The 22,054-nt window shown below is 42.5% G+C and overlaps 1 protein-coding gene and 1 long non-coding RNA gene across 7 annotated transcripts in view; one reads left to right on the top strand and one right to left on the bottom strand.

Annotated features, from left to right (window-relative positions):
* The window catches only part of SPECC1 (sperm antigen with calponin homology and coiled-coil domains 1), a 198,095-nt gene that overhangs the window by 40,210 nt on the left and 135,831 nt on the right, over nucleotides 1-22,054 (top strand). For 5 of the 6 annotated variants that reach the window (XR_003765565.2, XM_007672549.4, XM_007672548.4 and 2 more), the window contains exons 2-3: nucleotides 10,876-11,046; nucleotides 16,266-16,401. Coding sequence is in view for 4 of the 6 variants with exons in the window: in XM_007672549.4 (XP_007670739.2) it covers nucleotides 10,900-11,046; nucleotides 16,266-16,401 (283 nt within the window). In the remaining 2 variants the exon portion in view is untranslated. Of the gene's footprint in view, nucleotides 1-10,875; nucleotides 11,047-16,265; nucleotides 16,402-22,054 lie in introns of those variants that run through there. The other variant, XM_007672551.3, reaches the window with a different exon arrangement.
* LOC114817709 overlaps nucleotides 21,500-22,054 on the bottom strand; it is a 77,815-nt gene continuing 77,260 nt past the window's right edge. Inside the window, exon 6 of the long non-coding RNA XR_003765568.1 lies at nucleotides 21,500-21,588. This is a non-coding gene — a long non-coding RNA (uncharacterized LOC114817709). The remainder of the gene's footprint in view (nucleotides 21,589-22,054) is intronic.

Genomic DNA, 22,054 nt, shown 5'->3' with positions numbered 1-22,054 from the left:
AAGCGATGTGCCCTAGTGGAAGGAGCACGAGCCTGGGAGTCAAAGGACCTGGGTTCTAATCTAGGCTCCGCCACTTGTCTGCTGAGTGACCTAGTGCAAGTCACTTCATTTTTCTATGCCTTGATTACCTCATGGGGATTAATAGTCTTAGTGCCCATTTTACAGATGATGTAACTGAGGCTCAGAGAAGGTAAATGACTTGCCCAAGATCACACAGCAGATAAATGGCAGAGCCAGGATTAGAACCCAGGTCCTTCCAACTCCTGGGTCCGTGCTATATCCATCAGGCCATGCTGATGACATACATAATGGGTTAGGCAGGGATCTTGACTTGCCATGGGTTGTTTCTAAAATTAAATGTAATTCTTGAGAAGCTTCTATGTAGAAATGCCACCCCTGTGAATATCCCTGGGGATAAACTGACCAAGGAGGGAAATTCCACAAGAGTCAACCTTAATTTTAGGGGGAAAACAAAAAAAACCCACCCGTCTTGAAGCCACAATCTCCATCCCCTTAGGTCACCATTATTTGGAGATGGTGGACTGCAGATTGCCACAACCCAGGAAACAATGACACAATCCTATTTTTTTAAGTGACAGTGACTTTACGATGATATTTAACTCTCTGGCAGAAAAAAATATATATTGCTCAGGAGAACCTCCCTCAGCTGACTTCATAGTAAAGATTATGGGTTGGGACAGCTTCAACTCAAAGGTACAAATATAGAGGGAAAGGATAGGGAGCTTCCCTTCACTTTCAATTGCCAAAAAAAAAAAAGAAATGAATTTGATCCTAGCCCTTGAGATACCATTTATTTTGAGCCAGCCTCTCGTCTGTTTCCTCCTCAACTTCACCTACCCCGAAGGATTAGCTTTGCAGGAAGTCAGAGAGTTTCAAAATGACTGGGTGGAGGAGCCGTTCTCCTTTTGCTCACTGACTTTGTTTCATGGATCCTCTTTGTTAGGTGATTTAGTGTCACTGATTTACTTGCGACATTTTCTTCCTCCTTCTGCCCACAAAAAACACTTTAGGCTCCACCTCTTTTCTTTAAAGTCCTTGCTCATTCACACCTCTTTACATCCCTTCCCCTGCCCCAGAAGTCCTCTGGTGCTTCAGAGGACTAAAATGCTGCAATGCTGACTGGGGTCCTTGTTTCTGCACCCACGCTCAGCAATTTGAGCTCACAACTTACCCATTTTTCATCGGCAGAGAAGGGCCCACACCACAAGGCAATCAAGATAGAGGAGTGGTGTTGGGGACCATAAGGCCTGAAGGAAATGCAGGACTCACAGTTGGTCTCCCTCCACCCTTGCAATTTGGGCAGCTAGGTGGAAAGCCCAGCCAGAACATATTTTTTATTACCCGTGTCTCGTCCCCACCCGAGCACTCTCTCCCAGTGCTTAGTGCAGTGCCCTGCATGTAGTAAGTGCTTAATAAATATTATTACTATTAAATCCCAGCTAATTAACCACAGTGGACCGAGGCCTATATGCCAAGTCTGGGAGAACCTCACCCAGTCTGGAAATTGAATGGCCATTCATCTGGTTTTGTACAGGACAGTCCAGTTTTCAGCTGGACTCTTTCCTGTCTGGGATTGCTAAGGCACCACATGTCTTTATAGTCAATATTTTTGTATTGGTGCCCAGCCTCCTTAATCCCTGACTCCTGCCCCTCAAGTCCTGTGGCTCAGAAATGGTTTCCATTTTTATAGGGACCTGGGAGGGGAGCTCAATGGCTCTGGAGTAAAAGGTGGGGTTGGGGGTATCATCTGGCACACTTAGGACCCTGCAGATTTCCGTAAGAGGTTTTGGATGATGTCATTATATTGTGTACCTGTAAAACGTTTGGAACATTTCTGGGCAGGAAAAGGGCATCAAGTATTTGTGCTGGCTGTCCTAATTAACCAGAAGATTTTTGAGCAGCCTGTGACTACTCGAAGTGAAATCCCAGATCTGGGCCTGGCTCAAGAAGCCTGACCTCCTGTGTGGCAAGTGGCCCCCAGCGTGCAAGCAATAGTTAGGGTGGCTGCTGGGCTTGCAGCACAGTCTGGGAAGCCAAAAGTTGCGGTCTCAGCCTCCCACAGCAGCAGCCGCTCAGAGGCTGCATGTGCTGAAATATAGGGAGGAGCGTCCATCCGGCTCTGAAGTCCATGAGCTGCACTGAATCCCTGCAGACCCCTAAACTTGGGCTAAGGGAGGCGTCTAATGAAGGCCCACTGTGACCTGTGGAAAACCCCGTCAACCCCTAGACAGCTTTCAGGACATACTGGGCTGATTTCCCCCAAATTGATCTCACAAAAGGGTCTATTTTTGAATAATAAGAAAAGCGGAAATGCTGATTGGGAGCATCAGCATGTAACACACAGTGAAAAATAAACATGGATCCACAAGAACTGTGGAACTCCTTCACTATTTACACTTAGAAATTAAAGTTAATTTTAATTTAATTTAAAATTTATGAAAGGCATTGCTGTTTATTTTAGAGATTGCTGTATATTACAGGACAAATACCCCCTAAATGGATTTTATAGGTCTGATAATCATGCGACATTATGTAGGCGTGGGTCACATAGCTTGTTTGCCATTACCGACCAATCTATTAATGGTATATACTGAGTGCTTACTGTGTGCAGAGCTCTGTACTAAGCACTTGAGAGAGGGCAATGCAATAGAGTTGTTACATGCAGTTCCTGCCCTCAAGGAGTTTGCAGTCTAGTGGGGGACACAGTCATTAAAATAAACTACAGGTAGGGAATGTTCTAATGAAAATGCACAGTGAAAACAGGATTTATGGAAATGTAAGTGATTATCAGGACATCCATTTGGTGGATAAATTTTGCTCTTAATAAAGAACAGTTCAGTAGCTATGCTTTTGGCCAAGGAAATTGAAATTCATGTCCTATTCATAATGACTTTGTCATCACTTTCCAGTATGTCATTTTTTCTCTTTCCTTTCCTTTCTCCTTTTTCCTGCCATTTTACCAACTCCTTCCTTTTACCCTCATGTTTTACTCCTCAGCTGATATTAAATCATGGGTTCCCCCGTTTGCACAGTTCCAAGAAATGTGTGCTGTAGTCAATTGAGGTAGTTCTCCTGCCACGAGCTCCAGATCCCCACAGGGCCTGAGGTGCTCCGGAAGACCTCCCTCAGCTGACTCCCTAATAAAGACCATGGGTTGAACAGCTGCAGCTCCTTCCCCTTTCCCACACAGAGTTGGAGAAGCAGTGTGGTTTAGTGGGACGAGCACCAACCTGAGAGTCAGAGGATCTGGGTTCTAATTCCCGCTTCGCTGTGTACTTGCTGTGACCTTTAGGCAAGTCACTTCACTTCCCTTTGCTTCAGTCCCTCATCTACAAAATGGGGATTCAATAACTGTTCTCTCTCCAACTTAGACTGAGGGACCTGATTATCCTGTATCTGCCCCAGCATTTAGTACAGTGCTTGTAACTTAGTAAGCGCTTAATAAATGCCCTTATTATTGTTATTAGTTTCTTTTTGGCAATCCCAGCACCTGAGGTGGAGGGATATTAAAAAGGTCTTCTCAAGCTGCTGAGCATCCTAGAGGATGGGAGTGTGAGGGAAGGAAAATGTTGAATGGATATGAAGAGGGCAGTTATTCCCATCCACGCAAACCTTGAAAAAAGGCACAGAGGTAGGAATAGAAAAGGAACTGAGGAAAGTGAAGATATTTACTTGACTGAAATGAAAGCAGTTAGATTAGTGAACAGAGGGAGTTAGTTGATAGAGGTGATATAGGCTGTGGTGAACTGGTAGAAGGCCCTGTTTTGAGACACGATTTATTAGAATTCAATATGAAGATGAGAAAAGGACAAGAAGAGGTGAATTGTGAAAGGGGATTCTAGCTGTAACATATTGGACTGATTGGAGGTGACCGTTTGGACGTGGAAAGGCCACTAGGAAGCAAATTACTGTGGTCTAGGTGTCAGTAGACTAAAGTGTAGAACAGGGACGTGGCTGTGGAGTTGAAGGAGAAAAGGATGTTGATTGGGCCAGAGAGGCATTTGTTTCTGAGTGTTTGCCCACAGTGGACACTGACATTGACAGCAAAAGTGGAAAATACGGCTGAGGCTAAGAAGTTATTGTTCTGAACTGTGGTGAGAGATGGGTAGTTCTTCCATTTCATTCCTTTCTATATCAATCACTCCTGGAAAAGGATGAAAAGCTTCTGTGAGAGGAGCTAATGAACAGAACCAGCTGGAAATAAAGCTCATCAATATTGTCCTAATTTTTTACTTCATCAGTTACCGGCCCAAAGACCCATATTTGGTGCTGGCGTGAGAGAAGTAAAGCTAGGGGGAAAGAACTGCAGAAGGAGCCTGAAACATGGAGATACTTACCTTCTTAGGCCTCCCCATCCCCCACTGGTTAGCTAGTGGAGGCAGTGGTTGGAGTTAATCTCTATTTCCTTCTCTTGGTGCTGCTGCTTTCACCGTGGCCAAAAATGGCACGTTTGTAAAGGCCCTGATAGCACTAGCCACCAGACATAGAGTTAAGGTTGTGTTGGCAGCTTGTGGAAGAGTGTGAGGTGGATGCTGGATGGCCCTCGGTCACTACCTCCCACCCCCAGCTACCAAGTGGTCCCCATCTGGATGAGGCAGAGTTAAGGCTCTGGTGGCTCTCTGGGTGGGTGGGAGAGAGGGGAAAGGCCAGGTACCTTCTCAGGAAAATTTTCATTCCCATTTCCATTACTGTAGGGAACAGGACAATAGCAGGTGGGAGGAAGAGATTTGCGGTGAGGTGGGTTTAGGGGTTGGAGGCTGGGGAGAGGGATGCAGTACTCACAAATCTTTTCCACCCTCACCTTCTGAGACAATCCTGCTAGATGGAACCACCCCCGAGTTGATCGATCCCAGCATCTGAGACAGAGCCCCAGACAGTGACAAGTCCAATTTTAGATATAACCATGTTCCTGCCATATACTCTGAGTTTTCAGATTCTGATACAAATTATAACTGTACAGACTTTAAAATGGGAAAACTCAATCTCTGTTACTGTAGTTGGTAGATTATTACCCTAAAAGCCCATTGGGACTGAAAAGCTAACTTTTAATTCTGGAGCAGCAAAATACATCCTAAGTATAAGATTTCCTCATGTTATATGAGTTCTTTCTGTAGAGATGCAGGTTTGCATGAGCTCCCACATAAACCTTTTTATCCATTTGCTTCCCGCTCCTACATACTGAAAAAACATCACTTAACCTCATTGCACCCTCTAGCCGTGACCCATCTTCCATTTCTCATCCCAACATAGATTCCTTGACTGGGGAGAAACACTCACTATTTCCACTTCCTCAGTGCCAACTCTCTTTTCAAACGTCCACAATCTGAGACTCTCTTCCAACTCTCTTCTCAAACTTTCACAATCTGAGACTCTTCTGAGACTGAGCCTTCCAAAACTTCAGAAGTCCTCCCAGTGGCAAAACGGAATGGGTTTTACTCTATCCTAATAATAATAATAATGTTGGTATTTGTTAAGCGCTTACTATGTGCAGAGCACTGTTCTAAGCGCTGGGGTAGACACAGGGGAATCGGGTTGTCCCACGTGGGGCTCACAGTCTTAATCCCCATTTTACAGATGAGGTAACTGAGGCCCAGTGAAGTGACTTGCCCACAGTCACACAGCTGACAAGTGGCAGAGCTGGGATTCGAACCCATGACCTCTGACTCCAAAGCCCGTGCTCTTTCCACTTAGCCACACTCTTCTACCTCTCGCCTGCCTTTGACAGTGTTGACCATCCCCTTCTAGAAATTCTCTCTGGACCTTGGTTTTGCCAACAACTGAATTCTCTTGGTATTTTTTTTCCCCATACCTCTCAACACATCTTTTCAGTTTCCTTTTCTGGCTTTTTGTTTTACCCTCCCCATTTTTCAGTAGCTGTCCCTCCAAGTATATTTCTGGATTCTTTGTTGTTCATCCATCAACCTTCCCTCACGATCTGTTAGAGGTCCAACCTCTCTCTTTTTTTCCTTTGTTCCTAATGGGTTTTTTTCTACCTGTGAGCCCCATGTGGGCCAGGGGCCGTGCCCAACCTGATGATCTCGTATCTACCCCAGCGCTTAGAACAGTGCTTGACACACAGTAAGTGCTTAACAAATGCCATAATAGTAGCAGTAATAACATTACACTAATTTCTTTTGCACTGCCTGTTCTTAGAGAGTTCATGCCCAACTGAAAAGTGAGGGAGAACTGTAATTTACATTTAGATTCTGCAAGAAATGTTCTCTGAAAAAAATAGAACATTGAGACACCAGGCTAAACTGAGTTTTTAAGTGGTTTGTGGAAATAAAAAAATGGGGAAACGCACTAAGGAATAGGAATATTTCCTTGAAATAAAGAGAAGGCAAACTGATAAGTCTGCCCAAATGGCACTCAAATAGGGGCAGATGACCAGAAATGCCCTTGGCCCACTAAAGCCCTGTGCCTTCACCTGGCAGACTGCTGCTACCAAGATTGCCCAAGATCTGGTTATACTTCAGCAGCAATGGTGTTTAGGGTGGACACGCAGCCGACCCGGCTATGAGAAAGGAGACTTAACCAGCCATTTAAGCCTGCTTAAATGTCTGACCACCATTAATAGCCTGAACTCACGTTTTAAATGGATCCCCAAATTGGCTTCTTGCTGACCAAGAGCATATCTAAATCACATGTTTGTGTTGAAAAATGAGGCCAAAGTACAGAAGGAAACATCAATCCAAAGCAGGGGAGGAAAAAAAAGCCATCTGTTGTTTTTCCCATCAGGGGCTGATGGGATTTACTATATGAGAACCAGATGATTTTTGTGGAGGCTGAGGAATGTTGAGTGGGCTGACAGCTAAGGGCAAGGATCTGTTTAGCCCATCAAGACAACAGCCCAAACTAGCATTGATACCTACTGAGGGTAGCTTACAGACTGTGTGGCTCAGACATAAATCTTGCCTGGTAAATACAGCCAGATTACCTAGTTGTTTTTTTCCCCTGGAAGGAGGAAAGCTATTTCTGTGGTTTCTCTGTTGTGCTCTTCACTCTAAAGAATTAGTATTTTCCTGTTTTTCAATAGAAGTTGAATGACTTTCCCCCGGACTTTTGTTGCTTTATAGTGTTGTGGTCAGTGTATCCTAAGATCTCATCTTTGTAGCAGCAATCGGCCCGGATGTTGGAAGGTCCGATCACTTGAAGATAGTATCGTTTATTTATTACTACCGCCAAATGCAGAAATAAAAATTACTCACTGAGAATATGCCAAAGAAATCCTTATGCTTTAGTATAATCCAATTTTGGATAGTACTTGGTTTGATGACTTAAATTTCCAAGTTGCCATAATGACAAACCCAGAAACTGAAGTGCCTTGTTTTCTGAGTACTAACACTGATCTTATGTCCAAAACAAGGGCAGTGCTGAGAGATTTTAGAGCTCCAGTCACTAAAGCCCTCTTTGCCCCTTCTACTCTCCCATACTGCCTGCCTAAAGGCCAGCTTCTTTTTGTTCGGCTCTAGGAAAATAGTCACCCAGGTATCGATGATTGTGTCTAAGTAGCGGAAGTCAGGGTAACGACTCAAACTTTTCCAGTTTTGAATAGTTGAAGAGTGATCTAGAAGGGAAGCAGCATGGTCTAGTGGAAAGAGCCCAGGCCTGGAAATCAGATGACCTAGGTTCTAATCCTGGCTCTGCCACTTACCTGCTGTGTGGCTGCAGGCAAGCCACTTTACTCCTCTGTGCCTTAGTTAGCTCATCTGTAAAATGGAGATTAAGACTGAGCCCCATGTGGGACATGGACTCTGTCCCATCTGACCATCTTGTATCTACCCCAGCACTTAGTAAGTACAGTGCCTGGCACATAGTAAGTGCTTAACAAATACCATTTAAAAATGGTGGGGGGCAGATAAGAAGGAGGAGAGAAAAGAGGGGACTGCCAGAGTGGCAAAACTTCGAGAAAAGCCACCACTGAACTGTACCAATCCTACCAAGTTAGGCTTTCCCTTTGACTCATATGTTGATCCCCAGGAGCCCTTCTGGCTTGCCACATCATCAATATGGCCAAGCCATAACACCATCCAGAAGGTGGCAACTCTGTCGAATGGAACTAAACATGCAAAAGACCATTAGCTCATCTTGGAACACACTTAGCTCGACTCAGGAATCCCTTGGTCCCTCGGAGTCTGAATTGTGATTCCACAGGCCTAGGCATCCAGTTATGCCCCAAATTTCCTGAGCCACTTTTCACTTGGAGAACTGGGATCCTGGCCAGCACTCCCCTGCAGGGAAGCCAGGAAAATTCCCAGAGCTTCTTGGCTCCAAGATGACCTCAACCAATTCAGGCATGTTCCCACAAGGGAAACTGGAAATTGTCTGGCCTCAACTGCAACCCTTTCCCCTCCCATTAGGAGGTAAAGATCTGTGTTGCTCCTGGTCAGACACTGGCTATTTATAGTGATTCTATAGCAATTATGAGGGAAATAGTATTATGGGGTTAATTCTTTTTCTGCCTTCTAGAATAAGAATTCCAACAAAACTGAGTTTTGCAAAGCGGGGGACCCAAATCTTATGATTATTAAAGAGCCATTTGGAGGGAAAAACATTGTTGTTTCTCTCCGTTTGGATTATATTCATAATGCTGGTCCTCGAAGGTCCACATTTGATTTTTCTCCCTATTCCCATCATTTTCAGGCCACTTTGCAAAAAAGGAGAGTAAACGATTTGAGAATTTTAAGCTAAAATGTTGACTTAAAATGAATAGCTTTCTGAAGATGACTCGACTCTAGCTTCACCACTTGTTGATTAACGAGATAAGCACAGGGCTTTTAGCTGGCTGTATAAATTTGCAATTTAAAAAATCAGTTAATGGCATTTACTGAGCACCTTGGCATAGTGGATAGAGCATGGGGCTGGGAGTTAGAAGGTCATGGCTTCTAACTGCTGTGAGACCTTGGGCAAGTCACTTCACTTCTCTGGGCCTCAGTTACCTCATCTGTAAATGGGGACTGAGACCGTGAGCCCAACGTGAGTCAGGGACTGTGTCCAACCCGATTGGCCGGTATTCATTCATTCATTCAATAGTATTTATTGAGCGCTAACTATGTGCAGAGCACTGTACTAAGCGCTTGGAATGTACAATTTGGCAACAGATAGAGACAGTCCCTGCCCAATGATGAGTTTTCAGTCTAATCGGGGGAAAGAGACGGACAAAAACAAGACAACATAATCACGATAAATAGAATTAAGGGGATGTACACCTTATCCACCCCAGTGCTTAGTACAGTGCCTAAGCATTTAACAAATACCACAATTATTATTATTACTAGACTCTTTGCTAAACCCTTGTGAGTGTACAAAAATAATAAGATACATTTTCTCTGCCATTAAGGACCTGAATGGGGAAGACAAACAAAAATTATTCACAGAAAGTGAAAGCCAGAGGAAGAACAAGTATATAGCTGGAAGCAAAACAGATGCATTGAAATGAAGTAGCTGAACAAATAATTGAATGTACAGATTAATAAATAATACAAATGTACTTATGTAAACAACTCCTAAGAGTAGAGTTGACATACAGAAGTGAAAAGGGTGAATGTTGGTCTTCTGAAGTCATTTGAATGAATTGGTGAAGGCTTTCTAGAGGTGGTGGGATTTAAAAAGGGCTTTAAAGATGGGAAGAATTCTGTTCTGGTGTATTTGGAAGGAAGGGGGTCTCCAGGCTTGGGGGGACAGCATGAATTAGGGGTCAGAGGCAGGATAAGTTGGGCTATTTGGTATATAAGCCACTAACTCCATTAATGAAAAATAACTAATTTAACCAGTACAATTAGGCCCAAGCTTCATATTATAGAAAACTCACATGTGAACTATACCAGCAGCATTTTAAATCCTCCATTGTATTTCCATTTGGGATCTGGGGAGACAGGAATCCACACAAAGTTTTCTGCTCCTCAGCTACAGTCTCCTGAGACAGAGAGTGCAGAGCAGCCCCAGTCTAGACGCATCACTGTGGGGTGGGTGGGGGGAATGGGAGGGATTCTCCAGTGGGAGTTTCACACGTTCCACAGCCCTGCTCCAATATCTGGCGGGAGCTGCAATTTTAAGATAGGCAGGAGATTTGGGGACTTTCCCTCCTTCACCAAAAAGCATAGACGTGACTTGTTGGCAGTGCTTCTCTGCCTTGCCTTCCGCTGGCCTTCTTTAAAAGAATTCCCATAAATATGGTGCTAAGTAACCCTGTCCAGGAAGCAGGTGACATCGCTGAGGAAGATGATTGCTCGTCTATACAGTTATGGTTCTTTGACAGATTGTTGCAAAGCAGAAAAAAATATTTTGGGTAAAGTTAAAAAAATTGCCCTAGAGATAAGTGCTTCCCTTTTTGTCTCTAGAGGCCACACTGGTGTTTGGAACAGAACATTCTTTTTCTGGATAGTCTAGATTTTTAGCCTTGGTCATTAAATGAGCAATTTTTTTGTTCTCCCTGATTTAATTCACAACATGCCAGTCATGTCAGCAGTTGACCCTTGCATATTTTTTCTTATCTCAGGACTCATGAACGTATGTATATTTGTGGGTTTTTTTATATATTTTATATATTTTTCTATATCTTTAGTTGTTTATTCAGCTGTTTCCCTGGTGCATTTGTACTGCTTCCTGCTTAGTCCTTGTCTTTCCTTCCCCTTTCACTATTTACGAATAATTTTTGTCTAGCTCCCCTATTACACTGTAAACTCCCCTTGTTTGACTTATACTGTATTCTCCCAAGTTCTTAGCACAATCTCTAGCACTAAGGTGGTACTCAGCAAATATCACTGTGTCTCCCTCTTGACATGAAGAGAGTTCTGGATATCTTCTTCCACAATTCTACTAATTTTGAAACTTTTCTTTTTCATTATCCTGTAGGGAGACCACTTTTCCTGAATAAAAATGAAGAGTGCAGCCAAACCTTGGGGCACAGTAGCAAAGCAAGGGAGCCATGGAACGGATCGAGGACGCCCACTTCCTGCTGCTTCTTCTGGAATGAAGACTTCCAAATCTTCAACTTCACTTGCTTTCGAATCTCGGCTCAGCAAGGTACTGAATGATTTGGGGAGTCATCATAGAGATTGGGTCACAGAGACGGTGGCAATCTTTTGAGATGCAGAAACCAGTTTGTCTCTTTGGGTTTGGGGGGTTTCTGTGCCCAGGACAACATCTGTTCTGTTTGCATCATGAATATTGCCAAAAGTGGAAGGCTTGGAGGCTAGTTTCTCAGCTGACCATTTACACACAGTTGCCCCAAATAAGCAAATGCTTCCACAGAGTTATTGGCTGTTGACATTTGCACTGAAATGACTAATTTGAGCCTCTGGCAACAACAGAAAATTTCGTAGCCCAACAAGAGTTTCTGGTTATGAGTAGTCCATTAGCGTTCCACCTTATTGTTTAATTTTCCCTGCCTGTGGAGCAAAATAGTGGTACTTTCTTTGGAGGCTCCTCATTATTACATTTGCACTGATTAAGGAACAGTACAGTTCTATCCTTTCTGTTCTGCTCTTCTCCCTGACATTTGGTTAGATAGTCTATTCCCACAGATTCAACTCTCGTCTGAAATCAGGCGACATGAACATATATCTGTCCATTTATGAACTCTTCACCCTATTCCCCTTTATACTATGCTGTCTTCAAGTCATCAACCACTGAATATCTTGTCACCAACTCAAATTGAATATGAAGAAAAACATGATGAGGAATATGTCTGTCTTTCCTGCTTCCCTTTCCACACGTAGGGAAGCGGTGTGGCATAAGTGATAAAGCACGGGCCTGGGATTCAGAAGGACCTAGGTTATGGCGAAGCAGCGTGGCTCAGTGGAAAGAGCCTGGGCTTCGGAGTCAGAGGTCATGAGTTCGACTTCCGGCTCTGCCACTTGTCAGCTGTGTGACTGTGGGCAAGTCACTTAACTTCTCTGTGCCTCAGCTACCTCATCTGTAAAATGGGGATTAAGTGTGAGCCTCACGTGGGACAACCTGATTACCCTGTATCTACCCCAGCGCTTAGAACAGTGCTCTGCACATAGTAAGTGCTTAAAAATACCAACATTATTATTATTATTCTAATCCTGACTCCCCCACTTTTTCACCATGTGACCTTAGACAAGTCACTTAACTTCTCTGGGCCTCCGTTACCTCATCTGTAAAGTGGGGAATTTAAACTGAGTCCAACCAGATTAACTTGTATCGACCTCAGCACTTAGTATAGTATCTGGCACATAGTAAATTCTTAGTAAATACTATTAAAAAATAAAAGGAGACTTTATCACCACATACTGTCTTTCTCTATATAACGTCAGTGGGTTATATACAGTTTGACATTTCTGCTCTTTGTTTTCACAGGCATTTATTTCCATTTTTACTCTTTCCTTCAGTAGTATTTAACCTTCTTGAAACCAGGGACCCTATCTTTTCCTCCTTTTGAAACTCTGCACTGCAGTACTCAGTACATAAGGGACACTCAATAAATGTTGTTGATGAACCAGCTAACCAATTGATTTCCAAAGCAAAGTGTTGGAAGAAATGAGCCTCTAGACTCAGTGTGGCTTAGTGGAAAGAACCTGGGCTTGGGAGTCAGAGGAGGTGGGTTCTAATCCCGGCTTCCCCACTTGTCCACCGTGTGACCTTGGGCAAGCCACTTAACTTCTCTGTGCCTTGGTTACCTCATCTGTAAAATGGAGATTAAGACTGTCAGCCCCATGTGGGACAACCTGATTACCTTGTATCTACCCCAGCACTTAGAACAGAGCTTGGCACATAGTAAGCATTTAAAAAATACCATTATTATCATTATTATTATTATTGGACATTCTGTGATTAGTAGTCAGCCAGAATATTTAGAAGCCAATGCAGTAATTTCCAAGCCCTGGACTTTGGTATCAAGTAGCTATGAAACACAAACCAAATAATAGCCCACCATTTGGCATTAAAAGTAGATTATGTCTATGTGATGATGTTAGATCTTTGAAATTTTTTTTCCCAGAAAGAGAGTCTTTGTGGGAGTGTACTTTAATCAGTGAGTTATTTGAACTTTTCCCTTTTATGAACTTCCATTTGCAGATGGCCCGCAGTTTAAATATCAATGAAGTGTGTAGTAAAAACATCTAAACATAGCAAAGATGCTTTTATATGGATTTCATTTTATATAAGACTTTCCCAGTTTATAACAAACAAAAACCTCAAGTGGAACTTCTTCAATAGTCTAATGGCTGGCAAACGAAAGCCTAAAACATAATCAGGAACAGAGAAAGACTAGGACCTGGGAACTGAGAACAACAGCATTATTTATTTGATGTTGTGTCCAAAAATATGATGAGTTACTTCAGAGGACTAGTTGGACTGTCTCCCTCCCCTCTACGCCTCACATCCCGGGAGACCTTTTAAGTTTTGAACTTTTTACAGTCGCTCCATGCTTCACGCTTCCGCCTCGTAAAGAGCCCGTGAGGCTGGCCTGGCCACTCTTTCTGGAAAGTTTGGTCATGGGGGTACTACTTGGAATTGACTTCAGAGAGCGGAGGAGACCAGGCCCGGGCTGTTTGGGGACTTGTGGGCTTGGGTCACTGTGCTGAAAGCACTGCCAGCCATTGCCAGCACTAGACCCCACCACCCTCCGGTCATGGCGAGTAGGTGAAGCGTGGAGCGATTGTAAAAAGTTCAAAATGGGGACCTTGCTGTCTCTGGACTGGGGCTAGGTTTGGGGTAGGAGAGGAGAGTGAGGATTACTTTTGACTAGGTGGGTTTTGGCTCTGCTTCTGCAGATCATAAATTCCTTTGTTCCATGGATGGTCTTCAATTTTTAGGGTTTTTTAAAGATCTGTTGTATCTAGCTATGCACAAAGTAGTGGTGTCATACATAGAGTAAATATAGGAAGGTTAGACATGGTAGAAGGCATTAAAGAGAGTAAAATAGATACTGGGAAATTAGAAAGCACATAGGTACTTTAGTACATATCCTTACCCTTTCCATTTCCCCTATCTGTAATTTCTTTTGATTTCTGATTCCCCTGTAGACTGTAAGATCCTTGTGGGTGGGCAGAGATCCTGTCAACCAACTCAATTGTATTGTACTCTCCGAAGTACTTAGTACAGTGCTCTTTCTGTGAACAGTAAGCACCCAGTAAATACAACTGATTGATTACTTATGCTCATGGATGCCCTCCAAGCATCCTCATCACTGTCAGACTAAGAGCGTTAGATGGAATGGAGTGTTAATTAATCTAGACCACTATGACATTTCTTATATTCTTCAAAATTCTTCAGCACCCATTCACCTTCTACATTCAACCTAAGCTCTAAATCGCTAATCCACCCATATTTAGTCTAACTCATTACTCTATCACATCTTCCTCTCTAGACCATGAGCTCGTTGTGAGCAGGACTGTGTCTTTGTTGTTATATTGTACTCTCCCAAGCCTTAGTACAGTGCTTTGCCCACAGTAAGTGCTCAGTAAATATGACTGAATGAATGTATTCTTTGATCTGCCCAGGCTCACTACCTTTCTGTCTCACAAACTCTCTTCTGAGCCATTACTCCTGCTATTCTCTCCTCTGGTTTCATCATTCCACATTACTCCCTTCCTCCAGAAATTCTCTCAGAAGCCTCAGAAACCTTCCTTGATAATCCCCTGCCTAGGCCACACGTCCACAACAACCTCCCAATCAATTAACCAGTCAATATACTGAAAGCCTACTGTGAGCAGAACACTATACTAAGTGCTTGGAGAAGAACAGTAGTTAGACTTGATCTCTGTTCTCAAGGAGCTTTTAATCTAGTGGGGGTCTGAGATGGTCATGAAGTAATTACAGAGAGAAGGAATGAGAGAATGGAAAAACGGATATGTGAATGTGTGAACCCTAAAATAATTTGTAAGCCATTATATACTGGAGTGCTCCATGTGGTTGTGAGTGTCCAAGTTGCAAAAGTGGTGTAAAAATGCTGAGGTGATGTTCAGAAGAAGATGACTGGTGAGAAGAAAATTGCCAAGCCGTTAGCTGTCCGTGTCACTAACCCCTCCATACCTCCTTGAACACTTAGGGGTTTGTTTCTCTTGCTAATCCTTTTCACACCTAGGACAGGACATTAAACAAAGTTGGTGCTAAATAAATCCTACCACTGCTTTTATTACTCTGCCTCCCATTTTATAAATTGTCAGAAGGGGAAAGTCGGAATTTAAAACTGGAGTTTTGGAAAGCGGAAATGAATGCCATTAATTTGCTTCAACAAAGCCTCAATTCCCTGATGAACTGTAGGATAAGTACTTCCCTTCTTTCTCTAGGGAGCATTCCGGGGATTTAAAAAATCTAAAATCGGATGTATTTCTTTGTTATGACCGATTTCCTTTGGGGAGAAAGATATCTTCTCTTGGACAAACTTCTTTGTAGCTAAGCATCCCCTCCCGCTCAAGCTACAGTTGCTCTCAATATTAAATCTGGCTTTTCTTCTGCACTATATTCAACACCGTACATAGTGATATTAAGCTTAAGAAGGAAGCAATAGCGATTTTTATTACTCTCTTTGATGCTCTCCTTATTACAAGTTCTCACTTATGTTCCTCAGATAAATGAATTAGGGGTTAACGACCTAATGCAAGTTTAAGTTTTTGTTCTTTAAGCAAAGCATAACGTGTGTCCTTGTTTGAGCCAGCTAGGTCCATTTAGGGCCCAGGAAACCCTCTGTAGGTAGGGTCTGCCATCACCTTGCTGTGGCAAGCTTTTCAGCACTATCCCGTAGGGGTAGAAAGGAGTGTTGCTGGGGCCTTGGTGGGACACCTAAAGACCCAGAATCCTGCCTGCCCACCTCTTCTTGCTTATCTCACAACTCTCTCTTTTCCTCAGCTACCGCCTTTTTCTTTTCAATACAAGTCATGGTTTTCCTCACCATTTAAAGGAAGTCAGGATATTCTGAAACTACTTTTTCCAGCTAAAATGGAAGACCCTTTCCAGCCTTTTGTCCTAGGTGTCCATCATTTACCTATGTAGCTCTAAGAAACTTTAACTCAATGATGACAATTAATGGAGTCTTCTATCAAGGATGACAGACGAGCCTCAGTCCCAAGACTTCAGAACCGAGATTCTGTGCGAAGGAATTAATTATAGTGACAGTGGCTTTTGCAGCAAATGCTAAAATGAGGGTTTCTCTCTTTTTAATTTACTGCTAACTACTTCTCCAACATTGTTTTATGCCTTTCCAGTCTCAGAAAGCACTCGATAAATACCATTGACTGTCCCAATTGATTGATTATTGATTGATTCTCTCTTTCCAGCTTAAACGAGCCAGCAGTGATGACATGCTTACCAAACCAGGGGTTACTACAGCCTCAGGGGTGGCTAGAATAAAGAAAACTGCTACAACTGGAGCAATCTCTGAGCTTGCTGAAGGTCGTCTGAAAAGCAACACAGGTAGGAAGGAGCCAAGTAACGGTTCATGTTTTTCAGAGCTGACATTTCTGGTTATTAGAAAGGTTTCTCTCTCCCAATTTTAGGATTACAACCACATTTCTCACTATCATTCCTAAGAGGAGAGAGTTAAACAGATTGCTGACCACCGAGATGAGGGGTCACAGCTAGAATTTGGGTTGGGTTTTTTTGAAAAAAACAAAGCATCAGATTCAGAGTTAAAAGGATTAAAAGGTAGCATTGTTGTTTGTCTTTTCCAATTTTCATCAGCCTGGTCTAAAATGTATTTCTTCTGTCAGTTAAGGAAATGCATTTAAGTGACTTGGAAAACTGTATTCTACTCCCTTTGCCTTTTTTTAGGGATATTTTCTCTTGACCTTTTCATGCATTCAATCAATCAATCGTATTTATCGAGCACTTACTGTGTGCAGAGCACTGTACTAAGCGCTTGGAAAGAACAGTTTGGCAACTGATAGAGACAATCCCTATCCAAGAATGGGCTCGCAGTCTGGAAGGGGAAGACAGACAACGAAACAAAACATGTTTGGTCATTCATGAGATCCTCCAGCATCTATTGTTCTGGCATTTACTAGTAGCGAATTAGTAAAGGATCATAATACTTGCTTCCATTGCGGTGTATTTTTGGTGTGAAACAATTAATCTTTCTGAACCCAGCTATAACTAGGCACTGAATTTAAATGCATCGTGCCGGTTATTCAAGTGAATCATTCTTCCGCTTAATTATGAAGGAATAAAAATACATCTTTACATAAAGAATCATTTCATTACCTGAAATAGAGATGGCTGGCCAAGGGATGAATTATCACTGTAAATGTCCAAATCTCTGACTGCAAATTGTCGTGCTTCTGAATACTAAATACTCAGTTTAGAATTAGAATTCTAAATTGTTTAGAATTCTAAATTGTTTAGAATTTCCACTAGGTGGCAGCGACAGCCAACGATAGCAGAACCGACAGAATCTGCCCCATTCATCGGTGATTTATGATCTTTCTACACATCTTTATTCTTCAGAGTTCTGCCTTTCTCCGCACCTTTCTTCCTTAATCTTCGCATTCTCCATTTAAGTAAATACCTTAGAGCAATGAATAGATATTTAACGTAGATCGTTGTATTGAGTTAATAGATATTCCGTCTGGCTTCGATGGGGCCCGGACCCGCGTTGAAAGTAGATTTTGTGTTTACTCCAGCGGTCTCAAAGTGGGGAAGGGTGAAAGGGTGTGGATAGGTGGCATAATTCGTTGCCACATCTGGAATAGGAATTGAAATATAATTCTAGCTATTTGGTGGGAAAAGCTGAAGTAAAGCCATCTGCAGGGCTCAGAACTTTGGCTGTTGGCTTGCTTCTGAGCAGCCATATTCAGGAATCTACTGCTCACTTCAAATGGGGACGTGGACTGGAAGAGATAGGCCTAAAAATTGCCTGCCTCACCCAGACTACACCCACTGGAGAAATTTTTGAAGGAACTTCTTTGTTTTGGGGATTTAAAATAGCACAAAATTGCTGAACCCCTGAGGTAAATCCTCACTGTCTTTAGACCCTTTTTCAAGTTCTCTCAGCCTGAAGCTGTAAAATTTCAGATTTCAAGAATGTTGTAAAGGCATTGAATACATCTCTCTTAATGGTTTCATAAATGTGTTGGTTTATTCCTGCATTGCTGGCCCAAGATTCTCTGGTTGTTGTCACGTTAAATTAATTAGTGATTGCCTAATTATGAAAGTGATTTGAAAACTAGATTGCTACAATATCCCAAACCCATAAAACATATCTACTTAAAAATACCTTTCTGCCCTCTACTAATTCAGCATCTTCCAGTGGATCACTAGTATGCCATAGTATACCTTGCTTTTTCTAGTCTCTGCTTGCCTTAAAATTGAACTTTAAACCTTTCTTCTCTGGCATTTTTATAAGTTGATTGCTTAGCATCTTTGAAACTATTTCAGAACTCTGATCCGGATTCTGTTGTGTTGCAAAGCGATATTGCAACCTGGTCTCACACTGTGATAACTTCGACAGACAAGTTACACATTCCACAGTCTAGAAACATTGGCCAGGGAAGTGAGGAAAATGAGAGACTGTTGTGAGGCCTTCGGGACTTCCTTGGGTATCCTTTAGGTGGCTTCAGTCTGTGTGATCTTGGGCAAGCCACTTAACTTCTCTGTACCTCAGTTTCCTCATCTGTAAAATGGGGATTAAGACCGTGAGCCCCACGCGGAACAACGTGATTACCTTGTATCTCCCCCGGTGCTTAGAGCAGTGCTTGGCACATAGTAAGTACTTAACAAATACCATCATTAACATCATTATTATTATTATTATTCAGTCCCTTTGGGAGCACCCACCCTCTAATCCCACGAGGGCCAAGGTTCTTACTGCAGGTGCACCAGCCCTGGGCTTAATATTTTTCCACAAGGTAAATTTAGGGTCCTGCATCCCTAAATTTGTCGAGTATGAGCTACCGCAGATGATCAATCGTTGGTACTTACTGATCGCTTTTGGTGTGCAGAGCACTGTATTAAACACTTGGGAGGGTACAGATTCCTGCCCACAAGGAGTATACAGTGTCCTCACTGGCTTTTAAGGATTGGGATTCTGCACTGATCTTTCCAGAAGTGAGTGCTTTAGTCCTTGCCTAGGGGGACTCTGTGTAAATATTATTTCCCATCCCCCAAATGTTTTCCCTGGGAGAATGTAATAGCTCAAGCCTGCAGCGTCAGCATTCAACTTGGCTTACTACATTTAGACAAAGAACAACTTCCAGTAGTTAGAGGATTAGGCAACTTCTTAAAAATGCTGGCTCTGGACTTTTAAAGTTGCATATTGGATTGAGAGTGTCTTTTAAGTAGTAACTAATGCTGCATTTTAAACCTTCTGCTTTAAAACATAGAACGATCCCATCTTTCAGAAAAGCAGAGCATAGCGTTGGTTAAAATCAGCATTTTCCTGAATCATAAAGCACATGGATTTTGCTAGAGGAAATCAAATCTGAACCCAGGCCAGGAATGGTGATTCTTTGGAAGGAGAAAACACCTACAGACACCTTGATCATCATTTTGAAGAACAAATTCAAACAATGCAAGGCTTCCAGAACTCGGAATTTCATATGTCTCACAGAATTATGGTAAAGGCAGGTGGACTTTTCTCCCACAACTTGAAAGTCCCAGTAATAATAATTATGGTATTTGTAAGCACTTACTATGTGCCAAGCACTGTACTGAGCTCTGAGGTGAATACATCAGGATGGACACAGTCCCTGTCCCAAATGGGGTTCAGAATCTCGATCCCCATTTTACAGATGAGGTAAGTGAGACACAGAGAAGTTAATTGATTCTTTACACAATTGTCACACAACAGTCAAGTGGTGGAGCCAGAATTAGAACCCATGACCTTCTGACTTCCAGGCCCGTGCTCTATCCACTATGCCATGCTGCTTCTGTCAGTCAGTATGATATTCTCAATCCGAGAACACCTGTATTCCAAAAGTATCTGCAAAGATGATTTTTTTTTCTGTGAAAGAATGTGTATTCAAAGGCAACCTATCCATAGACTCATTTTCTTGGGAACTGTGGGTGGTCTTCTCAAACAACTTTCTCTGTAATGCTTTTAGCATTTTCACAGTGGGAAAACATTAACAATCCAAAAATCTCCAGGCTACAACAAAACAGCATCCCACAACTGCTAAGTCTGTTTTAGTAACTGGTCAATTTAAATCCAAATAGCAAAAGCAGGGCGGTAGTTCAAATGTTGCAAGTTGCCCCACGTATTTAACATTTAGCACCAGAAATACAGTGAGGACGTAGTGTTTTAAAAGTAAATGTTATCGTTGGAGCCATAACTTTTTTCCCAACTCTTTGATACTACAAATTTATGATTTCATTTGAGTGTCATATATTTTACTTTATCAGGGATAGCCAGTGGTCCCACTGAAACCAGAAGTTGACCACAAAAAGTGGAAATGGTGTGGATCTTTCCCAGCCTCAGTTACACTGCCGGCTGGCCCCGCATTACTGCCCATCCCACAGTTTTTCTCTCTGCTGCCTGCCTTTGTGACCCTGCAGCAACCCTCATATTGGGTTAGAGTGGGCTCAGGAGGCAGCAGTGTGGCTTAAGGAAAAGAGCACAGGTCTGGGAGTCAGAGAACTTGGGTTCTAATTCATACTCCCAGATGTTCCTGCTGGGTGACCTTGGGCATGTCACTTCACTTCTCTGTGCCTAAGTTTCCTCATCTGGAAAATGAGGATTAAATACTCTCCTCTCACCTTCTTAGTACCTTCCATGTGGCACTGGGATTGGGTCTGACCTGATGATCTAGTATCTACCCCAGCACTTAGAACAATGCTTGGCACATAGTAAGCACTTAACAAATACTATTATTATTAATAGTAGTAGGCGGTAGCAGTGGAAGTGTTATATAATGAATAGGACTTTGTTTCATCGTGAATTTATTACACAAAGCTTTATCAAACCCCAATTACTTGAGTACTTTCCTTGTACCACAATTCTTTTTCTGATCCCTTCCGTAGAAATGCATAGTTTTAGTGTTCCTTAGTCAATCAATCAGTCATATTTATTGAATGCTTACTGTGTGCAAAACACTGTACTAAGCACTTGGTAGAGTACAGTATTACAGAGTTGGTAGACAAGTTCCTTGCCCACAGCAAGCTTACAGTCTAGATGGGTAGACCGACATTAATATAAATAAATTACAGATTTGTATGTAAATGCTGAGGGACCTAGGGAGGGGTGAATAAAGGGTATAAATTCAAGGGCAGGGTGACACAGAAGGGAGAGGGAGAAGAGGAAATGAAGACTAGCTTTTAATAAGGCTTTAATAATGGAGATTAGCTTTTAATAAGGCTGAAGTTGAAGAGAGTGAACTTTGTTGAACATGAATAGGGAGGGTGTGGACAGAGGCAGGATGTGAACAAGGGCTCACCAGTGAGATAGATGAGATGGAGGTACTGAGAAGAGGTTTGGCTATTAGAGGAGCAAAGCGTACAAGATGGGTTGTAGTAGTAAATCAGGGAGATGAGCTAGGAGGGGTCAAGGTGATTGAGTGCTTTAAAGCCTATGGTACGGAGTTTTTGTTTGATGCAGAGGTGGATGGGCTACCCCTGGAGGGTCTTGGTTCTTGCTAGTTGTTGCAGCCATCTCTTGATTATCCTTCGTAACTAGGGAACAAGACCAGTATGGATTTTTAAAACCCACAGGTAATCCAAAAGCATTAATTTAGCCATTAGTTTCAACTTCCTTTCCCACCAAGTCATCTACTGAAGTTATTCAAGGATGAAAAATGGACTGATTCAAGTTTCACCGCTTCTTCCTTCCCCTTTCCACTCACCAGTAGGAGTGATATATAGTCCAGTGGCAGTTGAAGGAACAAAAAGAAGGAACTCAGGCCTTGAATACGTGAGATTTTGCAATTTTGCACAGTGGAATAATTAGTGTGTGCTCTGGAAAAGTATTTTTCAATTGAGCTTTTAGTCTTTTTACTCTCCTTTTCCCCTTCATATGCTACAGAAACCCATCTTTTGGATGAGCTGAACTGTTTATTCTTTTTGGAGCCATTTTTTTCCCTCCTTTTCTCTTGAGAGCCGGATTATCTGGAAGCCTTCTTTGTTAGGTTTTAAAATAAGC

Source organism: Ornithorhynchus anatinus, chromosome 17 (genome assembly GCF_004115215.2).
Source record: "Ornithorhynchus anatinus isolate Pmale09 chromosome 17, mOrnAna1.pri.v4, whole genome shotgun sequence".
In the NCBI taxonomy this organism is placed as follows: domain Eukaryota; kingdom Metazoa; phylum Chordata; class Mammalia; order Monotremata; family Ornithorhynchidae; genus Ornithorhynchus; species Ornithorhynchus anatinus.
Note: the sequence above shows the minus strand (reverse complement) of the source record. Positions and strands in the feature narration are given on the sequence as shown.